The 15,867-nt window shown below is 43.1% G+C and overlaps 1 protein-coding gene across 1 annotated transcript; it reads left to right on the top strand.

The window, feature by feature from the left end:
- Window positions 1-6,343: 6,343 nt before the first annotated feature.
- Window positions 6,344-7,592, top strand: LOC143581570 (ferric reduction oxidase 4-like). Its single transcript, XM_077064331.1, has 4 exons — window positions 6,344-6,527; window positions 6,624-6,717; window positions 6,838-7,029; window positions 7,316-7,592. Exons 1-4 carry the CDS (start codon window positions 6,344-6,346, stop codon window positions 7,590-7,592), a joined length of 747 nt encoding a protein of 248 aa, XP_076920446.1.
- Window positions 7,593-15,867: the final 8,275 nt, after the last annotated feature.

Here is a 15,867-nt window from a genome sequence, read left to right as displayed (position 1 = left end):
TATGATTCCTGTTCGGATCTTTTCTAAAACGTGGTAGTCCCTGTCGAGACTGAAATTTGATCCCGTGTACTTTATTTCTAAGTTTTATTCTACTTATGTCGTTTTATGTCTTTATATCTGGTTACTTGGTCTTTGATCGTAACATTCTACTTTTTAAAGGAAGGTTTAAAAGTTAAAAGCATAATGTTCAAATTAGAGGGTCTGTTTTGTAACATGGTTATCAAGCGAAGTTAATATAACAGGCGAACTTAGCCCCAACTTCGCCTGTTCATCTTTGACCCTATATAAAGACATTATTGGTCAGACTCATCATTATTTTCAAACCCAGCGAACTTATCTTCCAGTAACCTCGGCGAAGTTATTTTTCGATTCAATCTTTGTTATCTTTGACAAATACCAATCCGATTTATAGGTGTGTAGTGTCGTCATATCTTATAATCTATGTCATGACGTTAATCAGAGATCGTTTCGACCCGATTCACGACCCCGTTCTTTCAAACATCTAACACCCGCTTTTCAAACTTGTTTTAACGTAGTCATATTCAACTTGATCGTGTTGATCTCCGTCAAAACATGTTTGGTTTAGTCCGCAATCTCCAAATTGACCAAAATCACTTCGTTTGAACGTCTAAACTGTTGCCGATTCATATTCAGGCGAAGTTACAGTTTAGGCGAAGTTATCCTTAACTTCGCCTAAGGTTTAACTTCGCCTGATATTTAATTATTTAACAGTATATGAGGCGAAGTTGTGGTTAGGCGAAGTTATCATTAACTTCGCCTGGCCCTTTTTATTTAACATTTACCAGGCGAAGTTCAAGTTAAGGCGAGGTTATTACCAACTTCGCCCCACCCCTAACTTCGCCTATACAGAATAAATCATAACTTCGCTCAGGGTAACAGGCGAAGTTGTGATTTGACTCGACGATTCTCTAACTTAGACTGTTTTTGTTGCAGAAATGGCAGCTTTAGCTGGAGCAGGTGGTGCAGGTGGTGACGAAGGAGGAGATAACAATCGGCAGTTTTTCCCGGGGCATAACATGTACATAACCTTGGATCCGGATGCGAGCGGTGTTGATGATTTCCACGAGATCATCAAGTTTCTTATCCGCTCGCGTATCTTCCACGCTATTACCACAACACTGCCTATATCTTTGCCAAACATAGAAGATTTCTGGCAGACAGTGGAGTATGATTGTCGAGTCGAGCCCCCGGTTATGCGTGCAACGGTTAACAATCAGATAGTGCAGTTCTCGTCTGAACAGATCAGGGTGGCTTTGCAGTTTGGGGATGAAACGAGAGACGATCCTACAGATTTCGTGGCTCCATTCAGAGGTGGTGCTTTTCTGAGAATGGAATATTCTGGTCCATTGGGAGATACTCAAAGACGAAAGGGATTCTTGTTAGACCAATGGCGATTTCTTATGCACGTAATGATCATGTGTATGTCAGGGAGAAAGGCTGGTACAGATGGAATGGGTGCGATCATGCAGTCGACAATGACATCACTGACTTACAATAAGCGTTATAGCTTTAGTCAGATGGTGTTCTACGAGATAGACCGTCAAAGACGAGCGGTGGCGCGTGAGAGATTTCTGATGTATCCAAGATTCCTTCAAATGATCTTGAATCACGTTGCTCCCACGTTGCCTCAGCGCCGCCCGATTAGATATGTGGAGAGTGTAAGCAAGAGGATCTTCGCTCAGTGTAGATCATCAAGTGCAAGAAGTAAACCTGAGCTCCGTCCTCGACATACTCCATTATTTGGGTACTTGATCAACCCAGAGTATGTCCCAGCTTGTGGGGACGAGTTTCGGGATCCGGCACCACAACAGGCTGGAGCACCTCAACCACCACCTGAGGTACAACAAGCTTTACCTGCTGCTCCTGTTGTGGCACCGGAGGAAACTGTAGACCTTGAAGCTGCTTTTGGCGGTCAAGGTTTCTTCGATATGGAACGTGTTGATCCTGAGGAAGAGGTGCAAGTCTCGGTTGCACGGGTTACTAGTGTGGATGTTGCTATGGCAGCTACGACGGAGGCTGATTCTGATTCCTCAGATGATGATGTGGCTGAAGCTAGACGGATTTTAGTTACACAAGAAAGGATTCATGGGAAGAGGAAGAGAGACAACGATGACAGTGATTCGGACTTTGAGGAAGATTTACATCAGTTGGTCCATAGATCGAGAAGAGAAAGGGCAGGTGCAGGTTCGGGAGCTGGTGAGAGCTCAAGGGTGGTTCGTTTCACTCCACCCGCACTGTCTGGTATGACTATAGTCTCTACACCATTGCCAACTACAGGGCCAATCGCCACGGATGTTCCCGTGGTGACTACCTCATCTTCCTTCGGCATCCCACCCGCTACATTCCATCTCTCGGCTCCGGAGATTGTGTCCTTTCCACCTCCAACTCTTACTCCAACGGAGGTCGTAGCAAGGTTTGTTGAGTCGACAGTTGTTGCTACTGCAGAGTTGTCGGTTACGATACCACCTGCGGTTACGTTTCCACCTGTTTCTGAGGTGCCGGTTACATTGGGAATCCCTCCTCCGTACGCTCAAGACATATCACATCTGAGGTTTGATTTCGATGCAACCTTATCCGACTCGGAAAGAATAGCAGCGCTTGAAAGGGTCGTGGCAGAACAATCAAGAGTAAATCTTATCCAGACTCATGCTATTCAGCGCCTCGTTGCGGAGAATCAAATTCAGTCGTCTCTCCTGATCGAGCATGGTAAAATAATTGATGCCTTGAAACAATTCTTGGCATCTCAGGGGGAGACGAGCTGTAAGGGTGACGAGCTGAGGACAAAAAAGAGCAACGATCGAGACGATGATCCCAATGCATCGAAAGGTGCAGGTGGAGAGTTGCCAAGAACTGAACAAGCTCTTGGGACTTCCACATCTCAGGGGGAGTCAACGAGTGCATCTGGCGGTTCAGGGGGTGATGATGTGGTGGTTGTGGATGCTGAGGAGGTGTTAGATGATGTTATAGGTGATGAGGATGTGTTACCGTTGGAGGAGATAGAGAAGATAGGGGCTGAGATCGTGATTGATAGTGAAGTCGAAGAGGGAGAGATTGTGGAGGAGAATGTTGAGCATGAAATTCCAGAGGTTGAAAAGTCAGATTTGGGTCAAGATACAGGATGTGATGAGACAGAATGGGAGGAGCAGCCAAGATGGAAAGAAGGCTACGCTCAGTGGTTCGTAAGACTAAGAAACCGACGGTCCCTACAATGTTCAAGAAAAGTTACAACATCAGGGGTTATGCTGAATCGAAAAAGGGGATTATATGTTGGTTATATGACGAGCAGTTGAGGCTTTTTGTGATTAAACGGTATGATGGGGTTCAGTATTTCAAGAGGCTGTTGAGATCGTTGAATACGTTGCCTGAATGTGAAGTGAAGGACTTAGCCAGGTTGGGGTTGATAAACAGGAGTGATGATAACATGGCTAGGATCATTGGGAAGATAGTCTGGAAGGAAAGCATAAAGGAGAAAAAGTTCGAGCTGTTGAAACCACAGAAAGGAAAGCTCGTTGAAGACAAATACAGAGGAATGAGAGCAGATGGCAAGCCTTGGATGATAATGAAGTATAAGCCGATCCGGTGTCTAAAAGAAGTGCCGATGAAACAAATGCCCAAGGATGTGCTCAAAGATCTAAAATGGTGGTACGTTGATTGTGAAACAGCTGAAGCAGTAATGGAGGATGAAGATGAACAAGAGCTGATGAGAGTATATGATCCTATGCATTTAGTGAATTTGTCTCAAGCTGATCTGCAGGTGCTGAACGAGAAAAAGATATTTTACATTCCTGCTTGGAAAGAAGAAGCAAAGAAATATCGAAGAGTAGTTTCAGTTTGTGTACGAGAAGGCGTTCATGCTTGAAGATGGAAGATACAAGATTTTTGGGATTACGAGACACGTGTTTGAAGATAGAGATATGAAGCTACTGCAAAGGGGGAGTCTGTTGGTACATGATGTCAGTAGCTCAGTATCTAGTGTCTGTAATCGAGTTAGTATGTTTTGTATTTGAAATTAAGCGAAGTTGTGTCTCAAGTTCGCCTGATATGGGCGAACTTGTGAAACAAGCGAAGTTAGTGACAACTTCGCCTAAACATGTTAGGCGAAGTTGTCGTATGTTATAAATGTTTAGCTGCGGCTAGGTTTTGGAAAAAGGAGTTCAGTTTTGTGTAATCGGTGATTGATATCACGTGTTACTAGTTGCAATACAACGTGTCTTTTGAGTATTGTAACGTGTGTTTGCTTGTGTTTAACGTGTATCGTCTTCTACGCTCGTATCATCTTACGTATAGATTCCGCACCTACGTAGAACGAGATATTCCGTGTAGATCCGGCTGGGAACCTACAGTTTTACATCAATCGATTCGTATTCTCATTCCGATCAAAAGCTCTAAAACATCAATTTGAAATTTGAAAAAAAACTTAACATCCTTAAATTTTTTTAATAGTAGTCCAATAAAAACAAATAGTGTGAAGGTTGAGACCCGTGAAAACTATTTTCAAAATTGAGATTATTATCGGCAGTGCCTTAAGTTAGGATTATTAAAAGGGATAATTCCCAAAATAATCCATTTGAAGAGAGATGTTCCCAAAATAGTCCATTTGAATAGAGAGATTCCCAAAATAGTCCATACAAACTTATCTTCAACGTGACATTGGTACTAATGACATGAGATTTGGTAACCACGTACAGTGTGACACGTGTAAAGGTAACGTGAAAGTTACTTCCAAATCTGTCTGCGCCGATAGTTTTCTGGCCAAAATCATTTTCTGAAAAACCATGGTTTTCGAATTAAAGTTATCGGCCCCATGAGTTTTCAAAAAAAAACGAAATTCGCGTTTTTTGAAATTCATCGCCTCCGACGCATTTCAAGTTAATTTTGTCTTCTACGTTAAATTTCTAAAAATTTGCAAAAAAAAGATACTTTTGCAGTGAAGTTAGTCTTGTCCGATGATTTTCAAAAAAGTTTAAACAAAACCAATAAATTTACAAATAATTTAAAAAAACGATAATTTACATCTGAATTTTATCTCCTCCGTTGATTTTCATTAAAGTTTTATAAATCCAAATAATGTGTATTTTAACTTGTTATATTATGTTTCCCTTGCATGTTATTCCATTTCAAAAAAATCTCTTATAAAGCAATGAAATGTAAGAGAGGTGAAAGGATTGAAGTTGTTGATATGGGTTCTGGGTTCGTCGGTTCGTTTTATAATGGCAACATAGTGTCACGGGTTGGAAGAAGACCTACATCGTTCAGTTTCGTACCCTGCTGGAAGATGATCAGTCCGGGTTTCTTAGAGAGTTTGTGACGGCCGATAAAATAAGGCCAAAGCCTGCTGATGTTGCTGTTAGTGACTTTGTTCTGACCACAGATTTAAATTCAAAAACATCGGATACTATATTTTCCAAATAAAACTCATCGGATCTGACAAAATGGGCTCAATTCTCACGAAAAAGATAAGTTTCATATTAAAACCATCGAAAAAGATTAGTTTCATATCAAAACTCAACGAAAAAGATTAGTTTTATATCAAAACTCATCGAATCTGACAACTCTAATTCCAATGCAAAAATAAATGAGTTTCATATCAAAATTAATATTTTTCTGACAACTATTCTTTTTATGCAAAAAAAAATAATTTTCATCTAAAAACCGTCGAATTTAAATACTTTGTATAAAAATCTAACTTTTCTGACAACTCTTCTTTTTATGCAAAAAAAAGATGAATTCACCTTAAATGAGTCGGAGACGATGAGTTTACCCCATATAACTTTAATTCGAAAAACCATGCTTTTTCTTAAACTAATTTTGGCCAGGAAACTATCGGCGCAAACAAATTTGGTAGTAACTTCCACGTTACCTTTACACGTGTCACACTGTAAGTAGTTAACAAATCTCACGTCACGAATACCAATGTCACGTTAAAGATAAGTTTGTATGAACTATTTTTGGAATCTTTCTCTTCAAATAGACTATTTTGGGAATTCTGCAATTTCCCAAAAATATTTCAAGGTTGTATGGGCGTGTGCTTACGCTCTAGAGCAAGCTGCTCAGTGATGCCTAAAGGAATTCTTTTGTCTCTCTCTTTATTATTGGTAATTATATATGCCTAATATTTTTGTCGGCTATTTTTCTTTGCCTATCTCTTTATACCACTTGCATGTAATTACAACTATATTTTAACCCTTGATAATGACACTATGGTTGAATAATCAATGTCAACTATCAAAGAGGGATTTCTGTCACTTATTTCTCTTTCCTTTTGGAGGGTATTTAAGCCCAAACCTTAATAGAAACACACCACAACATTTGAAAAACATCTATGAAAGATAGAGCACACAGGTACATTAACAAGATTGGTGATGCTTCTTGTGTTTGTGGGGTGGCTCTTTATGTGGGTTATGCTGCCAACAAAAACCTACTAAAACTCATGGACCCCTTCCCTCTTCAAACACCTAAACTCCACTTATTTTCGCGAACAAACTCCACTTATTTTCGCGAACAAGGTCATTTTCTTAATTTTAATTATTGATATGTATATGGATACAACGAAAACTATTATAATTTTTAATCTAGCTAATAGTTGTTGTGTTAAATTCCAGGGACTAATCTTGCGCTTTTCTCATTTCCAATAATGTTTCTGGCATCTTTGGGATGTATTTACCTTCATTTTCAGGCCAAACATGTTCCTAAAAGGTAAATGCAATTGTACTATATTATCCATCGACCTAATTATAAAGCCAACTAGAACATAAACATATATGATATATCATTATATGAAGTCTGTGTATGTAATATTTGTGTGCGCGCGTGCAGAAGTTTTACAAGAAGATCAAGATGGTTGGACTTCTGGAAACGGCCGTTGATTGTGATGAATCCTCTAGGGATCGTGAGCGTGATGGCGGTTGTGTTTTCAGCTATGTTCGTTGTGTTATTAGGATGGTCTCTATACCATTACTTGCATGTTAGCTTCGCGCACCTTATGATGCACGGGGTTGATGAAAAAGTGTAAGCAGCCATTAATCCCACATCAATTGAAAAGTCAAAACAGCCGTCCTAAATAATAAGGGACGACCATTTGAGTGTACTGTCAGTTATTATCCACTTGAATGGTCGACCCTTATTTGTTTGGACGACCATCTGCGAGCTATGGGATCAGATTACAGGGGCTAGTTACTTATATTATATCATATTATATTATAAACACCTTTTTGGATTATTAATTTTTGTGATTGCTTAAAGTACTTTTAGAGCATATATATATGTTTTTACAAATGATAAAATGATCATGCAGGTGGACAGCCAAGTTCCGTAGCGTGTCGTTGAGGCTCGGGTATATAGGGAACATAACGTGGGCGTTTTTGTTCTTTCCCGTGACTCGTGGATCGTCACTATTACGATTGGTTGGACTTACATCGGAGTCGAGTATCAAGTATCACATATGGTTGGGGCATGTATCCATGGTTCTCTTTGCTTTACATAGTGTTGGGTTCATTATCTACTGGGGTATCACTGATAAAATGTACTTGGTACTACTTCAACTCTTTCATACATATCTGAAGAAACACTAATCGACCCCGGGCAGATTACGAATAATCTGGGGGTTAAATAGATGTTTCCCACGAGGGTTAGGTCCGACAAGATGGTTATTCTTCTGATGACCTGCAAAACAGACACCGTGAGCTCGTCACTGAGAAGGGGGGGTACCTCCTTGTGACCACCCTCCGACGTGAGAATCAGACTAGATTGCTCTTGAATATAAGTGTATATTAAGAGAAATGACTAGAGCAGATATCAGATAATATATGAAGATATAAGATAATGATACCGTTCCAAGGTGTTGGAGTATTTATAGCTGAAGGTAGGTTTCCAAGCAGGTACAGCCGGCTGAATAGTATTCCTGTTCTACCAACTGTGGGCTACGCACGTGCCATGCTGGTGGTTGGTGGGTAGGCAGCGGCTGATAGTGACCAGGCCGGCTGTGTACTATTCCTTTTCCACCAACTACAGGCTATGCACGTGCTACGACAGGTTGGTGAGTAGGCAGCGGCTGATAGTAACATTAAGTAGTAGAGCGTGCTGCTCGTCGTACTGTTGTCAGTGAGCTGTCGCAGCTTTGGTCAGATCTTTTGTCCATACCTTGGCAGGTACAGTACAAAAGATCCTCCAGTAGCGTACGGACTGGCTCATTTGGGCGGGAGTTTTCCCGGCTTTGGGCGGGAGTATTCCCGGCTTGCTCACTCCTTCTTCAGGTGACAATGCTGAATTATTTAAGAGTTAGTGTCTTGTGCGTGTAGCCTTGCTGCGCGGGTAGCCTTCCCTGATGGCTAGTATCCGTTGCTGCGGGAACAGGCGGAGTACGTCGACCATTGGGAGGCTTTTCCTGCGGGAACAGCTTGCGTACTGCGCGTAAGGACGTCACGTCTCTGAGCATGGTGGGTCCTGCGGATCTAGTTGGTTTTTGCGCAGACGTCCCTCTTCAAGGTGAGTTGCGAGTTTAGTCTTTGCGCAGACGTCCCTCTTGAAGGTGAGTCTTGCGGGTTCAACTGTGCAGACGTCCCTCTTTGAGGTGAGTCTTGCGGGTCCAACTGGGCTCTGTTGGGACCTACCTCCTCAAGTCCCCCCAGTCCAATGCTCTTCTCATGAATTGTTAATAAGTGAGGTGAACTTTTGGACTTAAGCAAGGGGTTTTGAAAAGGGTTTGGTTTTAAGGTTCTCCGCGGGGATTCTTCCCACGGGTTTCCTAATGTCACGTGCAGAATTTCCCACTGTTCTGCTTGACCTTTGGGTATGATGCGGGTAGGTGTGTAACCTCCTCGCAAGTCGGGAGCGTTGAGTTTCATTTGTGTAGATTCTCCACGGGGTTTTGGTAGTTTTAAACATAGTGATCAATTTTGTTAAACAACCAATTCCATCTTGGAGCTTCCAACAATCTAGTTCTCAACGTTCCCGCTATGCGGGGGTGTTATATCCCTTTCCGCAAGCATGGCCCAGAAGATCCTTCTTGGTTTCAATTCCCTGCGGAGTGCTAAGTATGTGAAGGGTTTCGCCTTGACACTGTACCCGCACTCGCCTTATAGTTACTTTACTTCCAAGGTATTCCTGGCTTCAATTCCCTGCGGGTGCTAAGTATGTGAAGGGTTTTGCCTTGACACTGTACCCGCACCCGTCTTATAGTTACTTGGTTGCCGAGGTATTCTTGGCTTCAATTCCCTGCAGGTGCTAAGTATGTGAAGGATTTTGCCTTGACACTGTACCCGCACCTGTCTTATAGTTACTTGGTTGCCAAGGTAAGGGGTATAGTCCTGCTTACTTTTGAATCTTTGTGACTTGCGTTATAAACGTTACATGACTTGCGCATGCATATTTTAGTTTATTTTAGCAATTTTCCCAGTGTTTTGAATAAGTTAACCGTTCGACGCGCGGTTGTCAATAGGTTAGTGTTCAGTTTCCTCTATCATGATTGTGCGAGTAGGACTGTCACTTTCATTTAGTGGGATGACCAATCTTCACCTATAACTGACCTGCGTGGAGGTTTGTCGTTTTTTGTGTTTATGCGGGTTTTGCCGCCGTCCACACGCAACGACTTCTTTCCATATTTATGCGGTGAATACCGGCATACCGTCCGAAAAGTTTATAAATGTAAAGCGATCAACACAATGTGATAAAGGAGAATCATTTCCATTAGAAGTGGCCCCAGGCCGTTTCTTTATAAGTTTGGAATTGATCTACATGTAACATTTGCGTAATTGAGCTCCATTCCATGTTCTTGGGATGGGGGTGCCATCGAGCCTTTCGAGCCGGTATGCGCCCTTTCCCAAAACTTCTTTGATAATGTATGGCCCTTCCCAGACGGGGGCCAGCTTTCCTGGGCGTTCTTGGTTCGAAGCTTCGTTGTTACGCAGTATGTAGTCTCCGACATTGAAGTTGCAGAGTTTTACCCGCGTGTTGTAGTACTTTTGCATTTGTCGTTTGTAGTTCTCTTCACGCACTGCGGCTAAGTCTCTGCGTTCTTCGGTTAGCATAAGGTCTAACCGTCTTTCCGCATCATTGTCCTCTGGATGAATCAAGACCCTTGGTGAGGGTAGACCAATTTCGACCGGGACCATGGCTTTAGTGCCATAAGTGAGGCTGAACGGGGTTTCTCCCGTACTTGCCTTTTTCATCGTTCTGTGTGCCCAAAGGACGTGTGGAAGTTCGTCCACCCAGCCGGATCTGTGTTCCAATAGTCTTTTCTTTATGCCGTCGACGATGCTCCTATTTGCTCTTTCCACCTCACCATTACCCTGTGGGTGCGCCACTGAGGTAAAGGTGTGGGTGATTTGAAGTTCTTTCAGCCACTGTTGTAGCTTCTTGTCGGCAAAGTTGGTGCCGTTATCACTCACCAAACTCTGTGGAAGCCCGAAACGACAAATAATAAATTCCCAAATAAATTTTTTGATATGTTTTGCTGTTGTTTGGGCTAAGGGTTTTGCTTCTATCCACTTGGTGAAGTAGTCGATGGCAACCATTAGAAACTGGACGTTCCCTGCTGCTGTGGGAAATGGGCCTGTCACATCGATAGCCCACTTCTGAAATGGCCATGAAGAGGTGACTGGAACAAGTTCATTCTTCGGGCGATGCGTGTTGGGTGCGTAGAGTTGGCAAGACCTACACTTTCTGATGTATGCCAGTGCATCCGTATGCATCCCCGGCCAAAAGTATCCCGCGTTGTTTAGCTTAGCTACAACTGCGCGTGGACCTGCGTGTATCCCACAGATGCCTTCGTGTACTTCCCTTAGGAGGTAGTCGGCATCTTGGTCGTCGACGCATCTGAGGAGTGGACCAAGAAAGTTACATCTGTAAAGGATGTCATCGATGAGTTGACAGTTCAGTGCTTTACAGCGTAGTTTTCTTGCCTGTTTTTTCGACTCTGGTAGTATACCCGCCGCAAGGTAATTTATTATTGGTGTCATCCACGTTTCCGTGCCGGTTTGAATGACACAGACTTCCTTGTGTGGGACTGATGGTGCTCCAAGGAGTTCAATGCGGATGTCCTTTCCCAAGTGGGTGAAAGCCAATGACGCAAGCTTGCTTAACGCATCCGCAGATTTGTTTTCGCTACGATTGACGTGTATGACTTTACAATCGTTAAAATCGCGCATGAGGGTTTTTGCTTAAGCGAGGTACAGGGCCATTATGTCGTTCACGGCCGTGTACGTCCCGTTTATCTGATTGGCTACTAACATGGAATCCACGTGGGCTTCCAAGTTCTTTACTCCCATCTTACGCGCAATCCTCAGCCCGGCCAAGAATGCTTCATACTCCGCTTCGTTATTTGTACTTGGAAAATCCAGTCGAATAGCGTAAGTGTATTCTTGGCCCGCTGGGTTGGTTAGTTTTAACACTGCGCCTGAGCCCTCGTTGCTGGCTGCTCCATCAGTGTAGAGTCGCCAGACATCATCGATGTCCTGTGCTGGAGAGGTTGAGCCTCGTCCTGGCACTCTTTCTCCCGCGAGGCGGGGACTTCTGCAATAAAGTCGGCCAAGACCTAGCCTTTTATGGCTGGCCTCGGCTTATACTTTATCGTATATTCTCCCAATTCTATTGCCCATTTGGCTAGGCGTCCCGACAGTTCAGGTTTGCCTAAAACGTTTGCAAGTTTGAAGTTGGTGAGAATGGTGATTGGGTGACCTTGGAAATATCGTCTTAGCCTGCGTGAAGCCTGTACAAGTGCTAAGACTAATTTTTCCAGGGTAGAGTACCGGGTTTCGACGTCTGTTAGGAGACGGCTAACATAGTAGATTGGCATCTGGATGCCTTTTCGCTCGACTAGCAGGACGGCCCCGGTTGCTCTATCTGTGGCGGAGAGGTATAGGATTAATTCCTCTCCCGCTTCTGGCGCTGTGAGCGTTGGGAGTTCGATCAAACGTGACCGAATTTCCTGAAAAGCTGCTTCCGCTTCTGGTGTCCAGCGGAAGTGCGTTTTCCTTAAACAGTTTCTCAGCGTTGACACGAATGGGAACGACCTATCCGCATGGTTTGCCAAAAAGCGGTTAAGTGCGACTAGGCGTCCATTCAGTGTCTGAGCTTGTTTGATGGTAGTAGGTGATTCCATTTTGATAATGGCTTCGACCTTTTCAGGGTTCGCTCTGAAGCCATCTTTAGTAACAATGACTCCTAAGAACTTCCCTTCTTCCATCCCAAAGGAACACTTGCTCGGGTTGAGCTTCATGTTTATCTTTCTGAGTGTGTTGAATGTTTCTTCGATGTCTTTCAACATCGTTTCTGGGTCAAGGCTTTTGATGACCAGGTCATCCATGTAGACTTCCAAGTTCCTCCCAATTTGGGCATGAAACTCTTTGTCCATCAGGCGTTGGTATGTGAACCCGGCATTCTTAAGTCCGAATGGCATCATTTGATAACAAAATGTGCCATCGGGCGTCCGAAATGCGGTTTTGTCCTGATCGTCAACGGCCATGTGGATTTGATGGTACCCTTTATACGCATCAAGGAAGCATTTAAGGCGAAACGGTGCTAGCGAATCTACCTTAAGATCAATTTCGGGTAACGGGTAACAATCTTTGGGGCATGCTTTGTTCAAGTCTTTAAAATCTAAGCACATGCGCCATTGTTTGTTAGACTTCGGTACCATGACAGGATTTGCAACCCATGTTTGATATCTGCTGACGCGTACGATGCCCGCGTCAAGGAGTTCCTTGACTTGGGTTCTACACGCGTTAGCTTGTTCCGCCCCCATTACTCTGCGCTTTTGTATGACCAGCGTAAAAGCCGGGTCACACTTGAGCTTATGCTCTGCCTTACTTCGAGGTACCCCAGTCATGTCAGCTGGTTTCCATGCGAAGATGTCAGCGTTTTTCTGTAGTAAGCGTTTGAGTAAGGTGCGCGTAGGATCAATGACTGTTGGGCCAATGGTAACCGCCTGGTCGGGGTATTTGCCATTGAAGGCCCATTCTTCTGGTTCGGTGATGGTCGGTTTAGCCATCTTTGGTTTGGGTGTTGAGACAGATGCGATGCATACCTGGGGAATACCGGTGACCATCGCTACGCCCTCAGCTGTTGGCCATCCCATCATGCCGTGGACTGAAGATACCAAGGCATTGAATCTTGCCATCCCGTCTCTCCCGAAGAGAATGTCGTATGTGTGGTGTGGCTTCCTCATTACGACAAAGTCCACGTCTTCTGTGCGGGAGTGTTTCCCGTCTGTGAGAATGACGGGGAAGGATAGGATACCCAGGGGGGTGTTTGTGCTGCCGTCAAACCCTTCCATCGAGGCGTAGACCGTTTCCAGACGTTCTTTGTCTTCGTCGTCTAGCTTGTCGAAGAACTGCCTGTACATAACTGTTGACGAGGCGCCGTTGTCAACAAGAGTGCGGGAAGTGATGTAGTGCCCCAGCTGGCTTTTGATGACGATAGGGCCTTCTTTGCTGGGTCCTCCTGGCACTCGCGGGAAGCGCACCTCAGCTTCCTTCCATGCGCATGGTTCTGTCGTCCGTCTTTTTATTCCTCAGATGTTACTATGAACCATGTGGATGCTGATGTCAACGGGCTTTCGTCCGTTGCTTTTGTATCGGTTGTCATTCTTCCTTCCATTCTTGATTGATGCCACAAGGTGTGTAAGTTTTCCATCCTTGACGAATGATTCAACAATATCCCTCAAGGATGTACACTTCTCAGTGGTGTGACCCTTTGTCCCGTGGAAGTCACAGTATTTGCTCTGATCCGCGTCAAGTCGGTGCCGGACCGTTGGAGCTTTTGGCCATGGGAGTTTCTCAGTGGCAAATATCTCCGTGACGCTTTTGGTGAGCGGCGTCCACCGGGGGTGTCGGCTTGATGGGTGCGTGTTATCCCTTCCGCCTACTAAAGAGCGAGAGCTGGATGAGGTGTCAAAGTTTACCCTTGACTGCCAAATGCCTAGCTTCCTCTTTTTGTTTTGCCGGGCGGTCCGGACGTTGTTTTCTCTAGTCCTCTGCGTGTAGAGGTTTGTACTCTGGGGCGGTTCCCCACCCAGTTGCTTCATTATCTTATATCTTCATAATGAAGCAACTGGGTGGATAATGATACCGGACCTAACCCTCGTGGGATGAAGGCAAAACCCTTCACATACTTAGCACCTGCAGGGAATTAAACATCTGTATCCCACAGTATGTGGGATACAAGTAACTATATCTGGGGGTTAAACATCTGTATCCCACAATATGGCGCCAATGAAGAAACACTAAAAGATGCGCAATGAAGAAACACTAATCGACCTTGGAACTGCGCAAAGGATGTGCTCAAAGATCTAAAATGGTGGTACGTTGATTTTGAAACAGCTGAAGCAGTAATGGAGGATGAAGATGAACAAGAGCTGATGAGAGTATATGATCCTATGCATTTAGTGAATTTGTCTCAAGCTGATCTGCAGGTGCTGAACGAGAAAAAGATATTTTACATTCCTGCTTGGAAAGAAGAAGCAAAGAAATATCAAAGAGTAGTTTCAGTTTGTGTACGAGAAGGCGTTCATGCTTGACGATGGAAGATACAAGATTTTTGGGATTACGAGACACGTGTTTGAAGATAGAGATATGAAGCTACTGCCAAGGGGGAGTCTGTTGGTACATGATGTCAGTAGTTCAGTATCTAGTGTCTGTAATCGAGTTAGTATGTTTTGTATTTGAAATTAAGCGAAGTTGTGTCTCAAGTTCGCCTGATATGGGCGAACTTGTGAAACAAGCGAAGTTAGTGACAACTTCGCCTAAACATGTTAGGCGAAGTTGTCGTATGTTATAAATGTTTAGCTGCGGCTAGGTTTTAGAAGAAGGAGTTCAGTTTTGTGTAATCGGTGATTGATATCACGTGTTACTAGTTGCAATACAACGTGTCTTTTGAGTATTGTAACTTGTGTTTGCTTGTGTTTAACGTGTATCGTCTTCTACGCTCGTATCGTCTTACGTAGGGATTCCGCACCTACGTAGAACGAGATATTCCGTGTAGATCCGGCTAGGAACCTACAGTTTTACATCAATCGATTCGTATTCTCATTCCTATCAAAAGCTCTAAAACATCAATTTGAAATTTGAAAAAAACTTAACATCCTTAAATTTTTTTAATAGTAGTCCAATAAAAACAAATAGTGTGAAGGTTGAGACCCGTGAAAACTATTTTCAAAATTGAGATTATTATCGGCAGTGCCTTAAGTTAGGATTATTAAAAGGGATAATTCCCAAAATATTCCATTTGAAGAGAGATGTTCCCAAAATAGTCCATTTGAATAGAGAGATTCCCAAAATAGTCCATACAAACTTATCTTCAACGTGACATTGGTACTCATGACATGAGATTTGGTAACCACGTACAGTGTGACACGTGTAAAGGTAACGTGAAAGTTACTACCAAATCTGTCTGCGCCGATAGTTTTCTGGCCAAAATCATTTTCTGAAAAACCATGGTTTTCGAATTAAAGTTATCGGCCCCGTGAGTTTTAAAAAAAAGACGAAATTCGCGTTTTTTGAAATTCATCGCCTCCGACGCATTTCAAGTTAATTTTGTCTTCTACGTTAAATTTCTAAAAATTTGCAAAAAAAAGATACTTTTGCAGTGAAGTTAGTCTTGTCCGATGATTTTCAAAAAAGTTTAAACAAAACCAATAAATTTACAAATAATTTAAAAAAACGATAATTTACATCTGAATTTTATCTCCTCCGTTGATTTTCATTAAAGTTTTATAAATCCAAATAATGTGTATTTTAACTTGTTATATTATGTTTCCCTTGCATGTTATTCCATTTCAAAAAAATCTCTTATAAAGCAATGAAATGTAAGAGAGGTGAAAGGATTGAAGTTGTTGATATGGGTTCTGGGTTC

The sequence above is a fragment of the Bidens hawaiensis genome, unplaced genomic scaffold (assembly GCF_021521415.1).
Source record: "Bidens hawaiensis isolate Kalapana, Puna unplaced genomic scaffold, B.hawaiensis_p1.1 tig00031103_1, whole genome shotgun sequence".
NCBI lineage: Eukaryota > Viridiplantae > Streptophyta > Magnoliopsida > Asterales > Asteraceae > Bidens > Bidens hawaiensis.
This window is presented reverse-complemented; position numbering and strand designations above follow the sequence as displayed.